The following is a 20,554-nucleotide window of genomic DNA, read 5'->3' as shown; positions in this document are numbered from 1 at the left end:
GTGGCTAAAAGTGGTCTAGTGCTAGACTTGAGCACAAAGAGGCTCAGAGACAGCACCCAGGCCCCGAGTTCAAGCCCCAGAACCACCAAAAAGGAAAAGGAAAGACGAAAAAGAAAAAGAAAACAAAAGAGAAGTCCAGGTACAGTGGCACATGACTCTAATTCCAGCTAATAGGAATTAGCCACCCAGATATTAGAGGTACCATGCCTATAATCCTAGATTCTTAGGAGGCTGAAATTAGCAAGATTGCGGAATTTGGTTAGCCTGGGTTACAAAAAAAATCCACTTGGACCCATCTCAATCCATAGCTGGCATTGATGGTATATGCCTATCATTTTAGCTTTGTGGGCAGCTAAGCTTGACAGGACTGAAGTTCTCCACCAGCCTAGGTGGAAAAGTCAAAGACTCAATTCTCAACTGATGAAGCTAGGCAGTAGCATATACTTTTATCATTTCAGCTAAGGCAGGAAGAGATAAACTGGAAGCATGTGGCTTGGTTGCACACCAACATGAGATGGAAGATCCATCTCAAAAATAACCAGAGCCAAATAGGGTTGGAAATGTAGCTCAGTAGTGTAGCTGCTGCCTAACAAGCATGAAGCACTGAGTTCAAACATTAGCATTGGAAGAACAAGAAGAGAAAAAAATGGGGGAAGGGGTAGCTAAGGACTCAACTGATAGAGCACTAGCCTAGTCAAACTGCAGTAAGGAAAAGGAAAAAGAAAAACATAATTAGACATGTTATGAATAGAAAAATAAGCAAATTTAAATACAGTTCTTGTTTTCACTTGAAAAGAAATGCCTGTAATACTTTGTTTTAAACTGCTGTTTGTCTTAAAGTTCTTTCATGTTAAAAACACAGTACGTACAACTGACAGTAGAATATCTGTTGCCTGTGTCACTTCATGAGGGAGGCATTCAATACTAATGACATTGCCTCCTTAGACAAATTAGGAGCTTTACATTTTCTTAAAGTAGCCAGTAAAAGTAATGGTAGCACGGGCAGGAGAAAGGCATGCGTGCACGCACACCCATACACACATTAACAAATGCAAGTGCATAACAGTATTAATATACATGTGTATTTTCAAAGCATTAAAACTCACTGTCATGGTTTACTTCCACGGAATGTCTTAACCATTGGAGAGATCAAGAAATAATTGCTTTTCAAAGAAAAACAAATTCAGTATAAAGAGAAATTTGTAGAGATTGATCATGCTGGATTATTATTACATATCTATCTCTCTGAACCTGAATCGGGTCTTCTTTTCATAGTACCTTAGTAAGTATGTAAACAGAAAAAAAAGTTTATTAAGGAAATATAAAAAATCCTCTGAATTTGAAAAGCATCCCTTTTATATGATGGTGAATATGCATTTATTTCAGAAAGAACTGATTGTGTCATTCAGGCTCCAGGCTTCTTCCCATATTTGCCTTTAATAAAAAAAAAAAAAAAAAAAAAAACCTTTGCACCGGCTAATGACAAGCATGATGTCCTACACCCTCAATGGATGGTCAGGCCTACATTTAAATGTGAAATCCTCCATCTGTGTTAGTTTCTGGGAGCTTATTGCTCAGAAAACCAGAGTTCAGACCCTTACACACAAGAAGGATGAGGGGTCTAGGGAAGACCTCCAAAATGAATTAAAGAAAACTAACAAACCCACAGAGTATCTAGGTCAGTTTCCACCTTTCTTCTTTTGCTGTAGCCCCTGGGTTGAAAGCAACCCAACTTTATTTCCTTAACTTCTAACACCCCCAGGAAGGTTGAAGAACAGAGCCTATCTTCAACTTGGAGACAGCCCTCAGTGAGAGTTAAACAGGTACGTTACTAGAAATGGTGCACCTTGAATGCTAAAGTTTGGGAGGTGAAACCCATTTATACCCATTCTCTTATTCCACAGGAAATCAGTCTGTGAAATGCATAGTGTGATGAAGACACATAACTAATTTCTATAAGCATTTGGGAACATGCATTCTGAAGCACTAGAGTGGTTGAACAAAATTCAATAATACTTCCCAGTTCAACAGTGGGGAGGTAGACTGGAAAACAGACTGAATTCATTTGTGGCAAGTTTTCTGTTTTGTAATATAACTTAAAATATTTTTGAAGAAATATGGTAAAGTGATTATCCTCCTGGAACTAGATACACTGACACTGTCATATTAACTCACAGCTTGTTAAATACTGTGAGTCTTTCTATAACATTCTTTGTTATGAGACTAGAATCAGCATATGGGAATTGCTCTTTTCCTGCTAAGCTGAAGTCATTACTAACTACTCATCTGTGACATGTACTCTTTCTTGTAACCAGGGATTTTTAGCTTCACAAAATTTAGAAACTGCCACATTGTTTCTTGGCATCACTTTCAAATGTGACATCATTTAAAATTTGGAAAAGTAGATTTTTAGCAAAATACACTAGTAGGTGCCAGGTTAAAGACTGTCTAAAAGAAGCAGCAGAAATTCTGAAGGAGCCAGCCACAGATGACTCTTCCAATCTACACGATCACATGCCTTTCGTTAGAGGCACATGGAAGTACAATGAGCTCAACAAATGCAATTCACGATGGGTTATTCAGTTACCAGAACATAGAAATGACTTCCAGTTACTGTAGAAAATAAACTGTAAAGGAGAGAGAGCAAGTTTCATGGCAGTTTACCTAACTTCCAAAAAATCAAGGAATATCAATGTGTCTTGTTTTCAGCATAGACTTATTAATACTATATTCGTATACAATCGCCATAAAGATAAAGAAATATACATGTAAACCAAGTGACTCAATTATTGCTGGACAAAAAACAAATAGGGAATCAAACAAAGATGTTTTCAAAGAATCATTTCAAAACCTCGTAAAGTCCCATTGAACCACTCAATGCATTTCTATAATTTCCAATATTAGTTTGAAATTTTACATATTCAAAAGAGTAGATGTAGTCATCTCATTAGTACGCCATGCAAGCCCCTAGTTAGGGAAACTGTAAATTGCATAATCTGCCTTTAATTTTGATAGCACCTGCCAACAAAAAATTTAGAATTAGCATTATCAGAGGCAACTGTTCTATATCAAGCAAAAATGTGAATTATGTCTCTCTGTCACTGTTAAAATGTTTTTACCTACAAAGGAAAACTCATTACTTATTAACTTTAATCTTGTCATTATTTCTTAAACAGAAGCAATTTGTTAATATTTTTATTTCTGATGTTAAGAACATAATTCTTCAAAAGAACACACACACACACACACACACACACACACACACACACACACACACACACCCCAACCTGAAAACTGAAAGTACTTCGCTTGAAATTTTAGGATATATGGCTGCAAATGATATCTCAGAATCAACCTGCCTTACTGTAGACCTACTAAGGCTACAGAATCATAAAACCTTCACGTTCCTTCTGTATCTGAGAACTCATGGAATCACAAGTCATTATTATATGAAGAGTTTGTGATCCTGGAGTATACAGTCCATAATATATAGAGATAAATAAAATCTAAATATCCAGGGAGAACCATAAGACTGTATTTCTTATCCTTGCCCTTGGAAAAGGTTCTGCTATATTCAAAATCACCATAGCCCATTGACAAATAAGACAGTGATTCATTCTAAGGGGAAATTTTGTAAGACTCAGAATGCAGAAGAGGAAGAAGTGTCATGCAATCACACACACACACACACACACACACAAAAGTCATGAGGGTGGTTTTGTTAAGATGATATTTTAAAATGAAATACAACTACAAAAAAATTTTTGCACTGTTGAAGGGGCAAGTGCATTAGAAAATACATCAAGCTTTACAATGTTTCTTATCAAATCAACTCCTATCGACTTAAAAACTCTGCCTTGCCTATACATCCTGACATGTTGCAAGTTAAAAAGGAAACGAATTTTGTTTAAATTAACAAGGCAGCAATATACAAGCATTGATAGAAGTTAAAATGGCTGTGTCACATGTCTTTATACATCAATGATTACCTTTAACTAACTGGTTAGCCAACCCTTAACCTTAGCCAACTTGTTACTCACACAAGGGTATTCAAGGTCAAAATGAAGTATTTCAATGCAAGTATTATATATGAAATATATAAATAACCTTCAATCATTACTAAATACCGGGGTTATTAAGAACCTGGGAGTTCTTAGTAAAAACACTGGTTTCATCCTATATGCTTAATAACATGCGCTTCTAAAAAAAAAGAATATTAATAGAGGATGTAAAAAGCATATTCTCAATAAGAATTATCTTTGGGGTTAGTCCTGGGGCTTGAACTCAGAGCCATAAGCTCTCTCACTTGGCTTGATTTTTTCTGCTCAAAGCTGAAGCTCTACCACTTAAGCCATACAGCAACAAGGATTCATTTTAACATAAGCGAAACAATGTAAACAAATTTAAGAGAAAAAAAAATAATAATAGCACCCAGGAGAGCACCAGAGGTAGACGCCTCAGTCACTCAAGTAAGGCTTCACGTGAATAAAATTTTAAAAGCCTACTAAATTATAAAGTAAATTGTTACTTAGCGCATATGACTTTCTAGTGTTTTGTGTGTTTTTCTTAGCTTTCTGGATTGAGAACACATGAGGCCCAATGATTCCACTTACACAAGGCTCCCATGTACCGTTTGTGCAAATAGATACACGTCAGAACTCTATGGAGAAAAGCAGGCGAGTGAATTAAAAGCAAATCATACTTTTTTAACTGAATGAAGACTCAGAAGTTCAGTGAACTCCCACCGGCTAAGACCTCTCCCTCGTGCACCACCACGGCAGGTGAACCATAAGATTTAAAGATGAGTCACTGTTGATAAAGCCATCTGGGGATTGGCAAGAGGAAATCGGGGCATTCACCCGAGGAGGGGCTGCGTGCAGCCACAGAGGAAACGTGGAGAAGAGGGGGAGAGCGTTCCAGCGGGGCGCTGCGGGCAGGGCCGGGCCGCAGGGATGCGGGCCGAGCGGGTAGGGTGCTGGGAAAAAGCGGGTGCCGGCCGGGGCTCGCAGCCGTGGCCCGGGCTGCAGCGGCAGCCAGCGCAGGACAGACAGGACGCGGCCACCGGGGCCAGGGAGAGTGCGGGCGGGCGCACACAGTTTCCGCAGGACTTCCTGCGCTCACACGCCCACCGCCCGCCAGCCGGCACGCGGGCAGGCCCTTCTGCACCCACTACAGCGCGGTCCTCCAGCCCGCCCGCCGCCCGCCCCGAGCCCAGGGCGCACGGTGCCCCCCCCCCCCCTCGCCCAGGACAGCCAGTAAGCAGAAAATGGAATCCGGAGCCTGCCAGGGATGTGTGCGCTTCTCATTTGGTATTTCACCTTAAAACACAAACTAAAATAAAAAACAACTAATATTTAGTTCCGCTTTACATACCCACTAGGGCACTCTGGGTCTTTACACATCTTTCATAAGATGTGAATTGTATGGGGTGGTTTTTTTTAGCCTAATGATTAAAAACTAGTGGCTAATAGTTTGTTTGGTTTTTTTTTTAGCAAGTCTAAATAACTGCAAACCAGCTTCCTTTTTACTTTATATCTGAATTCAGTCACATCTGAATTCAAGGCTCTCAAGACCCCATTTGGAGAAGCAGCTCCCCAGAAGGGAAAAAAAAATTTAAGAACACAAAACCAAGTAGATTAACAGGACACATCCTCATGTCATTCCACAACTTCCCCTTACAAAGCCTTGCTGATCCTAGCCCTTTTACTGTAATGGAGCCAAGGAGAGGCACTTATTTGCACTAATAAGGTTTTTGATTTTTTTTTTAAGAAAAACAGAAGACTGCCGCTATTTCTGCAGAAGAGAAAAGAAAAGAAAGGAGGGTGGGGGGGAATAAACCTAGGTTGAGTGTCTCCAGAGTGATTCGAAGAGCATTTTTTGAATTGAAATGTCTGACATAAGGATGATGAAAAAGGTTGGGATTTTTTCCCCCTTCTGACAATGAGTTAGGACCTCTGAACAAATCAGACTGAACAATGTTAATAGGAAAAGTCTTCAGGAACCTGCCACTAGGATGAGCCAAGGCATGGTGGTGATAATCTCAGTGTCCAGGAAGCTGAGGCAATCAGTACGATGGTGAGTTCAAGGCTCGCCTGGGCTACAGAGTGAGACTATCTTTCAACAAAGAAGGAGGTAGAAAGGAAGGAAAGAAGGAAGGAAGGAAGGAAGGAAGGAAGGAAGGAAGGAAGGAAGGATTCACCACCACCAAAGTAATAAATAAAATAAACTCCTATACTTCTACTTTAGTACAAGATAGAACTAGAACTTTACTGACCCATCAGAGGAGAAAAAATAAAACAGAACAGCTTACAGAGCATCCGGCCAGATGATCTGGGTTCAAAAACCTGTTTTCTGTTGCTTGCTACCTGCTGTTTTCTGAAGCATTCATGAAAGTTCTCTGAGACATCTCTTCCTTTCTGTAAGTGAAGATGATAGTCCCTTCGGTCTCAGGTGGACACAACACACTCAGCACAGGAGACAGTGTGTGCCCCCTGTACGTGGCAGTGTTCACAAAGGTGAGGCACGTTCAGCCCATAAGGTGACATCTCCTGGAGGACTCTCTCAAGCAGCAACCTCTCTCTGAGAACCTAGCGTGCCTAGGGCGTGTTGTCAGCTCACCGTTTTATTTAAGCGATCAGAGCTAGCTAGGCATCTACCAAACCAGTTCTTAGCACTCTTAGCTCATTTCTATGCAAACTGTGTCCAGCCTTTGGGCAAAGTTTGCATGCCCTCTGCTCCCTGATTTTCGCAAGTGAAAATGAAGCCCAACACATTTAATAATGTCCTCTTTCCCATCATTAAAGGGCACCACACAGCTTTAGCAGACAGGAAACTAGCCTAGCACACATGCTGTCCAGCTGGCAAATAGAGGCATCTTAGGCACCACTCACTCCTACATACAGTCTGATAAGGAACATTTTAATGGAGCCAAAACATACATTTCCTTCTTCTATTCATGCACTTAGCAGAAATGAGAGCTGAGACTCATGGCAGAATTTCTGAAGTGGCAATAAGATTTTTAAGCCAAGGCTACTAGAAGAGCAGAGCTGAATTTGGCCTACTCACTTTCAACCAAAAGTATGCACCCATTCAGTTGTGGAAAAGTACAGGGAGTTTGAAAGTCCCTACTTATTAACCAGAATGTTCTCTTTAGTGGAACTCTTTACTGTCACTTCAAGAGTGTACTGAACATAAGCAGATATCGCTTCTAACAAGCCAACTATCTCCTTCAAAGGATCTGTAAAGTTACAGAGAGATACAAGGTGACATCAGAGAAGGATGGTTTAAAAAAAATGCAATTAGCTAAGGTTCCCAGGAAGCTTTGGAATGTTTTGTTTTTAAAGAAGTACATAGATACGAATGCTCCCAAAAATCAGCTGGCCTAGGAGCAAAGCAAGCCAGTAAGTAGATCTCTCTTTGATACGTGCTTCGTTCCCTGTTTCCTGTGAATATATGAAGGGTCAGTAATGGCAAGATTGAACTATCTTCCAGAGCTGTTTAATGTGTATGGGCTTAATAGAGTCCTGTGTTTAGTCAAAGATACTTCCTATTTCTTAATTAAAAGAAACATATTTAGTTGAAATAAAACTACATTGAGGTCAAAGGTGGGGTCTTAAAACATACTTCAAAACTGTTCTGGGCTTTAAAGATAAAATAATAAGTGATTAGTAAAAATAAGATTCCAAAGTCTCAGTCATCCTTGTTCTAGAAAGAAAAATATGTCTGTCGTGCAGCTATGATTCAGTTGTTACTTTATCAACCACCTCTCAGGCAGACATGAATGACTTAAAAAGCAAAGGGAAGTCCAACTATTTCCTCACTATCCTACCTAAGTAGCCTTACCTGTGACTCTATCCAACTCCTTACAAACTATTTTCACAAGTACCCTTGTTGACCTCCTGAAGTTCTAACGCAACCTGTTACATTAGCTCCCAGGCGTTGGACCTACTCACAAGAAACTTTTATCCTGAAAGCAGTCCGAAACCCATGGTTCTCATTCACCACGCCCCAACATTTGGGCTGAAACACCACTTAAACACATGGATAGTTAAAATGGCGCATTTCTGATTCATGATCGTAAAGCCATTATACTTAATATCTTAAGGGGACATCCTTTATCTTCTTACAGTTTTGAACGATCTGTACCGACTTAAATACAGGGCCAGTAGAACACAACCCAGCAGTCTGCATGTCCACATTTCTATAGGTTCCAGATGTATGAGAACCTACTTGTGCCTCAGTTGCACTGACACTGTCCCTCCTTTTAAGTGACACTCATCAATAAAAGGCAAGATTTAAAAGCATCCTGCAAAATACAACATGCTAAGTTCTAACTAGTGGTGTTATACAAACCTGAAGCGGCATCTATTAATTATACAACACCATATAATCCTTTTTCTCTCTGAAACCTGACAAGCCAATTTTACAATTTTCACACCAGACAGTCCTCTTTCTGGGCAATGCAATGTTCTGCCATGTGCCCATTTAATGCAAGGTGCTTAAGGACTTTGTAATGAGAACAAAATTTACATGGGTTGATCATACTCTCCAAGTGCATCCAGGTACAGCGTGGTCATGTTAAAAATCTGAGTGGGAAACCCTAGGAGCAAGCAATCATACAGAAGTCAATATTCTGAGAAAGAGAGAGAATCCTTGTTGTTAAGGTTGGAATAAACAGCATTTCAGAAGGAAGGAAGAACAGGCACAAAGGTGGGTTTGGGAATGTTCTGGAATCCGTCAGTATTATGCTGCAGATGGAAAACTGTTCTACAGACAAAGCTGGCAAACTCGGAACAGATCTAAAGGTTCCCAATACTAAGATAATGAGGAAAAACAAACTTGTATGCCGGTATGGATGGTGTGGTAGGCCACACCGATATTGCACTTGAGGACCAAGTATTGCCTCAAAGTGAAGGGAAGATTGTGGAATGGGTACATCCTCAGAGAAGTACAGATATTAGGAAGAAAGCCACAGCAGACTAGAATAAGGCAGGGTTACAGCATCCTGGAAGCCAAACCAAGAAGCACTCAAGACAATGGCTGGCAGCATCCTCCTCATCTCTGACACAATCAGAGGAAAAAACCATTGATTTTGGCTTGCAGGAGCCACTGGTGACTTCAAACACAGCAGTGGCAATCCAGGAGCCTTGGAAGATTTCACGTAAGACCTGGAGATTTACATGAAATAATACCCGAAATTCAGGCACTATTTAATATCTTCTCCCCTTGGAGCTTACTTTTATATCTGATAAGATTTATCTTGTTTTTATTGTCAAAGTAATGTACGGAGGGGTTACAGTTACATACGTAATGCAGTGAATACATTTCTTATCATTTTATCTGAAAAAAGAGAATATATTCTAGAAGTGACTTAGACACATTCTTATTAGTAAATAATCAAAGAGCAACATTTTGACTTATACCTAACAAGAGGAAATACATCTGGAAATAAATTTTTTTTTAAATCTCCTGGGAATTCTTTTTCCCTTTCCTCCCCCCCTAAAGTATCAAACAAGCAATGTTCAATATTTGAACCTAAATTTCACCCAGTGTTTGAATACTAACCTATTTCTCAGTATCATTAGCCATAGATTGCCTATAAAACTATACTTGGACACTTCCTACCTACCAAGACCATTCCATAAAGAGCTACAATTGGATTATAATCCATTTAACTACCCCTTATAAAACATCTAGGGTATCCTTTGTTCACAATATGTGTCATGAGAACAAGTATAACATAGTTTAAAGAATCTGTAAGAAGAAGTTTACCAAAAGCAGCTAAATATATTAATGTAGTTGTGATTCCAAGAAAGTATAAGAAATTTAAGTGCATCATGAATTACAAAAAAAGCAAATCCCTTAGTAAGACCAAAGAAAAAATAAGATAGCATAAAGCATCTTATTCAAACCTTACTCGATAGAATCTGTTTTAGAAGCCAGTGAAAAGTGCTTTCTGATAAACGAAGTCCAGAGCAAGAGCCATTTCATCATATTTTCATCATGATGCCAACAGGGCACAGAATGTTTCCAATCTCCTCAAGTCAAAGAAGAGAAATAGATGATATATAGAGGGAAAATCAAATAGAAAAGTAAATTTAAAAGAACAAAGAGAAGCATACATAAAGACAACAATGATGTAGGCAGAGTACAGTACCACATCCTGTGGTTATACTTGATACATCCACAGAAAACTCTTAGCAGAATGTTAAATTATAACTCACAGTTGATGTGAACAGTAAAGCCAACTATAGAGAGACAACAGTCAGAAGAAGAGAAGATATGTACCAATGGAATCATTCAGACTTTGTTCACATTGTATGCCTATTACAACATAAAGATGTGCTATGTAGGATAACTAGCCTTCACAGTCAAAAACAGCTGTTCTGGTCATTTTAGAATTACATTTTTAATTATTCCAATTAACTTCTGATTTAATTGATAGGTGCTAGCTGCATGGACATGATTATTTTCCATAAACAAATGGCTTTATTTTAAAAGGAAGGGCTATCTACACATTTCTAGAAACTCTGCACCTGAGATAAACACTAAGGAAACAAAAATAAATAAACCAAAGCAGGGAGAAAGTAGGCACGTGCCCCTTGGTTAAGAGAAAAAAGTACCTTGCAAATGTATCATGGTAGATTCTTTGCCCTGCAAATGGGATGGCGTGGGTTCAAATAAAGACTCTCAACCAGCCAGGCCCTGACACCTTCTGATACTTCCTAGTTATTGCTACAACTGCCCCTTCGAAGGAATCCAGAAATGTCAAGTTCACCATCTTGCTACCTGAGGTTCACTATAACTGTTTAAAACCCAGAAGTGGGAAGAGAAGTAACTGCAAGCGCAACACCTTTACATTTCATTTACAGGAAACAGATCTCCAATTTGCCTTTTTGATAGTTGTGATTTTACTACTCTGACTCAGAGAAGAAGAAATAGAAATTTAAGTTTGAACTACTCAGAAATATAAGTCAGGGGATTCTATTTTTCTAATGCAACAAAGTAAATGATGAAAATCAGATTAATGATAATCAAGAAAGAAGCATTGATTATATCCATGTTGTACAGGTAGCATCCTGACTCAGAATAGGAAGGGAAGAAATTGTAAAAGGAAAATAAAAGCACTGGAATTATATTTTACAGTATTTCATTTTCAATATACGTGAAGCCAAAATGTGTCATTTAAAAGTTGAAACTGAGGGGAAAAAAAGGCATTTGTATTAAAGATACCATCTGTCCCACACCAGTGTTTCACACCTGTAATCCTAGCTATTCAGGAGGCTAGGACCTGAGAATCACAGTTCAAAGCCAGCCAGAGCAGAAAAGTCCATGAGACTCTCATCTTCAATTAACCAACAAAATGCAGGAAGTGGGACTATAGCTCAAGTGGTAGTGCACTAGTCTTGAGTAAAAGCTCAGGCACAGTGCCCAGGCCTTGAGTTCAACCCTCAGGACTAGTAGCCACCCCCCATACACAATCATTTATTGTTGTTTTCTTGATTTGTCTTTATAAATACTGAGACATATATAAAATGTCACAAATATTTCTCAATCATAACTAATTCCACATTTCACGCTGTCAATGGTTTTTGAACCTGCCCAAGGGATTTATGACTAAATGGACAGAGAGAATTCCAGCTTCCTGGAAGAGAAAAAGTCCTAAATTAAAATGGGCCATATTTTAAAACCCGTTCTCTGTGTCGATAAATATTGCAGTTATATTAAGCTAAAGGGATAAGAGAAACACAAACTAGTTTCTTATAAGAAGAAAATGATTTTTCAGGACTAAATTTTATGCACCAGAGAAGCCAAAGAGGTTTATATCATCCAGGCATTTAAGAACATTGAACTCACATTTTGTGCAGAAAGTCTAACTTTTTATGGTAACTTCTACTGTAAACATTTGATTCCCATATCTTCATAAGACAGTGATAATGAAATATGTCAAGTGACTCATTATATCATCATTAATTTCCCAATGCATGGGAATAAACGACATTTTAATTCTATCACTTCCATCTGCAAAAGGAGAAAATAAAATTAATACATCTTTAAATATTAAAAAATTTGCACAATGAACTTCAAAGTTGTCTACTGTTTTATAATTAAGAAGATGATCAGACCCTACAGTTCTTTATGCAGCTAAGGAAAAGCCACTGTACTTTTATCTCTGGCTTTCTTCTTTGTAAAATAAGATAGATATGCTATAATAGATTTGAGCTCTCGGTCTTCAACTCATTCAAAATAAAATATTCCCCTATGGTTGCTCTGAATCCACTTGCATTCAAGAAACACAAAGAAAGCTATAAAGCCAAACTCGAATGGCGGATTTTGGCTGACCAGAGGAAGAATGTCCAGCCACTGAGAAAAGAAGTGTTTCCTCAGCCAAGGTCTACTTCTTCCTAACAAGACTGCTAAAAGAATCCCAAGCCTAAATTCCCATTATTGTCCTTTCATGGAAAGGAGAACATTGTACATCTATGCGTGTTTGCTGAATCAGCGAAAGAGATGAAGGCTTGGTTTTAAAAGGAAATCATAGAATTAAGAGATATTTCAGAGGCCACAGCATTCAGCATACATTCAATGAGGAGACGTAATTTATTCCCTAAGTAATTCCCTCTTACACTGTCTTTTTAATATAACTTGCTGGTGGGGAGGAACCCACATTCTGTTTGTATCAGAAAGTCAGCTATTATCCCATTTGGCATGCTGCATCAAAATAGAGTTGTCCAACTAGAATGCTGTTCTCCCCAATTAACCTTTATTTTCTTGTATATTAGGGAAGGGTGAAAGGACCCATCAAAATTTTCCATTTTTCGTCTGATTAAACCTAAATAATTGTCATTTTAAAAAAAGTTAAAAACTTTTAAAAAACTGCCCAAATGGGTAAGTTTTTAAAAGTCATACTTATATACTTTTACACTTATATACTTTTAAAATAATAAACTAAACCTGTTTTGAAATCAGGACAGTTTCCTAATTCCACAACACTGTAGTGATTTCATCGGATCAAAAGTTTTGGCAAAATCTCTGCCAGACATCACAGGGGACAGAGCACAGGGTAATTAGTTGAAGTATTCACATTTCTACCAGTGGAGACACCAAACTACTGTTAAACACTCTCCACTTGGGAGTACAATGGGAGCTCACGCCCTCTTGCTCTTCTCTCTCTCTCTCTTTCTCTCTCTCTCTCTCTGTCTGTCTCTCTCTTTCTCTCCATTCTTCTCTTCAGAGAGCAAGAGAACAGCCTGGGCAGTTGTTATGGACACGAAGTTTACAATATAGTATCTTCATCTTTAGAGCCTCATGTGTTTATTTGAAATGGAAACAGGTTGTTCGTCTTCTTTTGGCTATATAAGCAAAGCCGTTACTTCTTTATGATAGCAACTTTCCTTGTTTTACATAATTATAATTTAAGAATGCAGATCGTCTTTAGGTCTGCAGACCAAAAACAAAAAATAACAGAGAAATTCTCCTTTGGGCTAAAATATTTTCTCTTTAAAATTGTCCCATGAAATTCATTTCCACTCACTATAGAGATTCTAACCTTATACCTTGACAGTAACTTATATTTTCTTACTAATAAAATTCAAGGCTGGTAAGGAGCTTCTTTTTTCATTTTCCTTCAACCAAACCATAACTGCACACATAAGATACACAAAATCTAAATGAGAAACAACTAAACAGTATGCTGTCTTATACCACCATTTATAATTCTCAGCTAAGAAATAAAACAAAGCATGTTTCTCAAACCACTTTTTGAAGTAAAAGTACAGTGTATAAATGGCACATGAAATGATTTCTTCCCATAGTGACCCCTTAGAAATGACCAAAACATCCATAAGAACATCAAGCATCTGGATGCTTAACGTATGAAAATAGTTACAGAAAAATGTTAAGAAAAAAATACAAAACAAATGCAAAGCAGTTCGTATGTTATGGAAAATAACACAGTTTCTATAATAAGAAAACTCTGGAAAGATGAAGTATTTCCTCCTTATTCTCAAAAGCTTAAAAGAAAAAAGCTAAGTATTACAAAATCAATGGGACTTCAAGCAACCCAAGAGAATTTGGAAAAATCTCTTTTTAAAAATATAATAATAGTAGTATTCCAGGATACAGAATGTCAATTTGGAAATGGTGGCAGCAATAGTTCGTTTAAAACAAAAAATCAAAACCTTTTTATAGACAAAAATTCAAGTTAACATCCCAGTGATTAACTCTACAAGTGCTTAGCCAAGAACAACTTTCGGCACTTAAAACATAAAACTGTCAGTTTCCTTTGCTTAGAGACAAAACATACAAAAAGCAAACATTCACTGCTATATTTTCCTAGACATGAAAGATAGAACTAACTTTCATAAAAGGTGATTGGTCTGAATATTTCTACCTATTAGGACAGTCATGCCTCTGGTCCCAAAAATCGGTTTTCAAGTTCAAACCAGTAGAACTCTCCCTAAACTTTCATGGTAATACAAACATTGCTGAACTATTCTAGTTCTACACACAAACATGTTAAGCAGCCTGTGCTGATGTTATTGAATATACCTATCGTAAAACTCTTTATTAAAGACCTCAAGGCATTGATAACATGGCATTCTGTGCTTCTTGCAAAACTAAAACACAGACAAGGGAAAACGTTCAAAGTAGTCTTCTTTAAATCAAGACAACTCATTCAAAGCACCATCCATGACTAAATGGTCCAATTCACATTTACCACCTTGGAATACAGAGTTGGGTAGAAAACACCAAGGAACTAAAACTTAAAAGTTTTTGCCAGAAATATGTCACAGTTGGTGCTTATAATTATTCCCAAATTATACCACAACTTTATTTAATTTTGTCTAGCACAGCTCCTCATAGAAATGAAGTGGCAAAGGCCTGCTCAAGAACAAACAATGGAATCAAATTATTATTTTACTATGCATACGCTTCTTACACTGCAACCCCAAAAATATAAATAATATAAAGACATGGAGCTAAAAGCTCTTACACTGACTTATGATTCTACTAAAAGGGTAAATCCTCAAGTCCTCCAAACACTGAAATATTAGTTCTCAAACAATGCGAAAAGGGAGAAGGAGAAATATGAAAATAAAGTAAGGCAGATAATCCTGAGGAAGCATGCTTGGTCTCAGGATAATTTCCTATGGACTCCAAAAATCAACGGCATCACGCAGCCCAAGATCTCCGCTTACTCTGCTGAAAACCACCCAAAGGATTTTCACAAAACAAGAATTCTGGTTGTGCTTTCAAAGGCCAAATGAACTGAAAGGAAATTCCACTCCTGAAGGAAAACTGCACGGTAGCACACCAGAATCTACTTAGTGCTTTCTGTAATGCAAAGTTGGAGTCCTAAATGTAACCTCGGTGGGTTAATCTAAATTTCCCAGGGACCACAGGCAGAGGTCAAAGTTTTCTATGTCAAAACACGAAAATAAACAGAGCCAAATTGCAGCAGTATTCTTTATGCGATCATGGATTGTAGAGTAGCTTCACCCCATTTTGGCTCCTACATAGACATATATATGTAAATATATATTTTAACGGAACTGGAAATATGGAAAATGAAAATGCTTATACAAATATCTCTATGTCTCATCATTTGAAAGCTTTTAACATTGTCAGTGACATACCAAGTTATTCAGGGAGAAAAACACAGATACACGTAATACAATGTGACCTGAGATATTTGAATCATTTGCAGAATAAAATGTGCATGATATATGCACATGAATGTGAATAAATGAGTAACACTAAAAGGTTAAGTTTCTGGCAAAGTGGACATTTGAGAACATGTAACTAGACTTGTACATAAAATGTATATGTGCGATTTTTACTACTAACATTTTCTAACTGGTAACTTTCTACTTTTAACTCATCAATATATAAAGAAAAGACGTGGTGCAAATATTTCAAGGCAAACTTTCAACAGCATAAATTGTCTTAAAAATGAAAAAAGACAAACATTAATGGTACGAGAAGTGAATTTTAATAGCAATTTGCCACATCTTATCCTCCAAAACAAGAAAAATGAAACAGGTCTTAATATCTTATTAAAAATTATAGAAAATAATCTTTCATTCCACTCGTTCCTTGTGTTTAACTACTTACTTTGTACTTCAATTATTTTCTAAAACTTCCCCAGGTCTACAGAACTAAGAATTAAGTATATGTCCAATGATAAACATAATCATTACTGGGCTTCACTTACACTTTAAGTCTGTTTATTAACATAACACTTCAGTAACCACATAGAAAACACATAATTCTTGTAAGATCTCAAAAGTGCAACAAAAACAATCAATAAGAAACTGAAAATATGCCAATAAAGAGACCAACGTGTATTGAGAAAACATAATGACATTTTCATTAAAACCAAAATATACTTGACCAGTTTTCACTTTTAAAAAAATCAACTGATACCTTCTGTAAGGAAAGTGAGCTGGAGTTTCTTTTAAAAAAAATTAATAGCTTCCAAAAGTGAAATAAAAACAAACGCCAATTTCTTTTGGGAGCCTTTTTACATGTTCAGAACTGCTTTATGGTATTGAGGGGAAAATGGGCTGATGTATTTATTTCTACATCTTGCAAAACTGAAGATGATGTGTGGGTAATGACATCATATAGTGGGCACAAGTAAAATCTGATTTTTAATTTGTTTTGCCAATCTCACTCTCATTTCAGATCTCTGTCATTAAGTCTCAAATAGATGTTTGGATTAAGTAATGAAAATGAACATGAAGAAACAATATCACTGCAAAAATGTGCAATCTGTGAAAAATAATACATATTGCCGATTATGGGAAAGCAATCTATATGAGCAAGAACACAACATATGCATGTACATACAGGCACTCGGCTATAATGAAGTCACAAATGCATAGCACAGAGAAAGAAATAGATCAACTTATATTAGTAAGACTAGGTCTGCATGCTCATGAAATTCATCGTGAAATAGAGAAATTAGAAACCACAAACTTCTGCCACACGTTTCATGACTTGTAGATATATCTAAGTCCCTCCATAAATATTTGAAGAAATTGAAATACTGATTCACATGAATTCAAGGAAAGCTTTATTATAGAATCTAATCAAGAAGCACATGTTATATTTGCTATATTACACTTCTCCGTTGATTTCTCTAAGTAAAAACAGCTCTAAGGGAAAAACCTTTATAATCTGTATTTCCACATGTAAGATACTTTCAATATTTAAGAAGCAATGATGATGTTAGATTCAATTCTATACTGGGTTTACTCTTGGTTATTATAATATTCAACATATCAATATAATATTTATGTATTTAAAGATCAGGACAAGCATGTTAGATAATAAAAATGCTTGTCCTTGTTTATAATAGTATATCACTGTCAAAAACAAAGTTATTAACAGATAAAGCAATTATTAATACAACAAGATAACCACACTCCTCTGGATTTAAAGAAAAAGAAACTGTGCAACTTGTGTTTTTCCTTCGAACATTAACTACTATACAAGCCTTAGAGAACAGACAATGAATCATTTGTTTATTCAAGTGTTGAATACATTAGATATATGTTAACTTCTGACTTAAAAGTATTTTGAATATTTTCCAAGAGTATTTTGACTGTGTCAATTACCTAGATACCAAAGTTGTTGTATTGTGTTGCTTGACGAAGTAGGACACAGAGTAACTCTCAAAACCAGTATTACAAGCCCAGCAAACAGCATCACAGAGGGTGAGGCACAGAATCCATCACCCTAGGGAAAAAACGCATGGGATCACAGTACAGTCTTTACATGTTCTATACTATTTCTACATAACGTTTTGAGCTGATAGAATTGTAAACTATATGGTGCCAGCCCATAAAACAATCTGTTCAGAAACAGCACAGTCGCTCACCCACAGAAATGGGACTATTTAAGGAAACAAGACAAAACCAAGAACAAATGATATTTAAAAATATACTGAAAGAGGAGATTTTGATTTATAGATACTATTTTTCTGATTTTTGAAATTTCTTTGTAAATTTAGAGTTCATCTGAGTATTAGGATCATGACAGATTCATGGTGTTTAACCACCACCATCATTGCAAACTTCTGTTACACAGCTGGCCACCGTGTCGCTCCCTAGAAGAATCTTGTATAAGCACAGAGCTCACAGTTTAGTATACTATATGCACCATCACTGTATATCTAAGTAGTATCGCATACATTCCATCCAAAAAACACACAGTGCCATGGTCTAACCACAGTCCAGCTTTATCATTGATACTTCAAGCATCTGTAGGAATTTATACTCCTCTCAAATTTTAACTCATCTACTACTACTAAAAATATTATAGAAATCAAAATATGTTACCTTTGTTCAAACAATATTGCTGTTCATTATATAATAGATACTGCCATCCTTAATCTCACAGGAACCAAGATACTAGTGGGTTCTTGGAGCAGAGGTGGTGTGGAATGGTTTGAGGCAAAACTGAAACATATTGTTTAAGTAAACCTTAAGGGGAGGGGATCATATGCGCAATTGATGGATTCTTTTTGTATCATCTTCCACAAAGCCTCTCCCCACCCCTCCTCTCCACTCAACAGTAAACAAACTGCTGATATTAAGGAATTGCAGAGCTAAACACCTCCCTCTTCTGCCTCCTTCCTTCTGGCTAAATATTATTATTCACCCCAGAGTTTTTTAGTAACTGAGGGTTATTTAACATTCACAAAATTAACAAAAAAATCTAAGGACAGACATGCATCCCCATAACTTGAAATGTATGCTGGAAAACTTTGTAAAAAAAATAATAAATGAATACACAAGACCTACTTAAAAAAAAACTTGCATTATGCGCGTGTGAAAAACATATAGCATAACTTCTTCAAGGTTTGGGCTTTTTTTTTTCCTGACAAATACTTAAGGAAAGGAGTCGTTAGCAAAGAAAGAATTGAGCTAAAGCCCATAACTCTCACATGAAAAGCTGAGAAACACATAAAGTAAATCAAGTCTGTCAAACCTAAGCACACACGACTTGTCAAAGGCCTGGAACAAGCACAGTGCTTTTTATAATTATAAATGCCTTAAAGATGCTATTCTTCCTTGATGTGATATCTAATTTTCAATGTGTAGTATTTCTTCAATGCTCTCTGAATAAGAAAGGGGAAAAATAAAACTTCACAGGAACAAACCTGGGATTAAAAGCAAAGTCTAGGATATATAATTCTAAGATTTAAATCTCAGCAACGACTGACTAGACACTGCTGTAGGTGCTCAGTTCTGACCCACCAAATGGGGTAAAAGAACCTCACTTCTGGGTAGAGGACCTTTCCCCAGGAAAAGAAAAACTCACACTTATTTTTTACCCCCAAAAAAGAGCTTTTCTACTTGCCAGTTTCCAAAGTTCCCCCATCAATCAACAACATCAAAAACTCTCAAGACTAGAAAAAGTCCTATTTGCTTGAGCAAGGTCAGTAAAAGAAAAAAAAACTCATTTTAAAAGGGAAGGTAAAAGGAAAATGCTATGCAATAAGTAAAATGTAACATTATCATCTAAAATCCTAATGGAGGGAAAAAATCTTCCAAAGAGAAAAGGCTGGAGCCTTAAACAAATGGTTTTGATCTTTTTTTTTTTTAAGTGCATCTTGGTAAAGTTTCATGTATTTTCCTTCCTCTGACATAAAAGTGATTAATGTCAGAATAAAACTTCCACATTTCTTGCTAACAGGTGTGGCATTCTTTATATAAACATATTCTCTGACCTGTCGCCATTGATAACCTTAACTAATTAATCTCACTTGAAACACAACGTAATATTTTTTTCCCCAAATAAGAAAGAAGGCATAGGAAATGTCCACCTCTACCCCCCCCCCACACACACACACCCAAATGCAAAAACTGTTTAAGTTAAGGTAACCTGAATTGCACCAGCCATCACAAAGAGCAACTGGAGAAATCCAGAAGTGCTCAGCAGGAAAGATTTTTAATAACAGACTGAAAAACAAGAATAAAAATAACTGCATCAACAGAGCCTTTCTTCCTTAGGCCACAAGCCCGTTCTTACTTGAACATTTTTTTCTTTTTCTAAAAAAAAAAAAGGCATTTTAGCCACTAAAACCAATCCAGAACATTATTAAAAGTTAAAAGCTACCAATTACTTCTGTCTGTTCTTTTAAAGCAAAGTTTGGCATTACGTCAGTTGGTTTAAAGAAAACAAGAAAGAGAGAGAGAAAAAGTAGGGAGAGAAAGTTTCCTACTTGTATAAACTGAACCACCAGGGAAGGTGTCTAGCCACTTGTAAAGTATTTACTGTGGGTTTTTAAAGAGCTAGAAACATTTTTAAAAATTGAAGGTTTTTAGTATTAATTTTAGTGAAACATAGTGAAAAATAGCAAGCCTTCATTTGTATTTCAATTATAGCTTCAAATCAGAAAATGATTCCCAATGAGGCCTCCAATTTGAACTGCATAGATAATTTCATCCTTGTTTTTGCTACATGGATTTGTGCTCTTAGAAGCAAAATAAAACAGTGAAAGAATAAAAATTGGACATTGCATCTCTAACAGATACTACTG

General features: G+C 36.8%; 1 protein-coding gene across 11 annotated transcripts in view; it reads right to left on the bottom strand.

Moving 5' to 3' along the window:
* The window catches only part of Trps1 (transcriptional repressor GATA binding 1), a 229,393-nt gene that overhangs the window by 203,261 nt on the left and 5,578 nt on the right, over window positions 1-20,554 (bottom strand). For 2 of the 11 annotated variants that reach the window (XM_048359239.1, XM_048359244.1), the window contains exon 1: window positions 6,311-11,374. The exons of the other annotated variants lie outside the window; for them this stretch is intronic. Coding sequence is in view for 1 of the 2 variants with exons in the window: in XM_048359244.1 (XP_048215201.1) it covers window positions 6,311-6,317 (7 nt within the window). In the remaining variant the exon portion in view is untranslated. Of the gene's footprint in view, window positions 1-6,310; window positions 11,375-20,554 lie in introns of those variants that run through there. 11 annotated transcript variants of the gene reach the window in all.

This window comes from Perognathus longimembris, chromosome 12 (assembly GCF_023159225.1).
Source record: "Perognathus longimembris pacificus isolate PPM17 chromosome 12, ASM2315922v1, whole genome shotgun sequence".
Lineage (NCBI taxonomy): Eukaryota > Metazoa > Chordata > Mammalia > Rodentia > Heteromyidae > Perognathus > Perognathus longimembris.
Note: the sequence above shows the minus strand (reverse complement) of the source record. Positions and strands in the feature narration are given on the sequence as shown.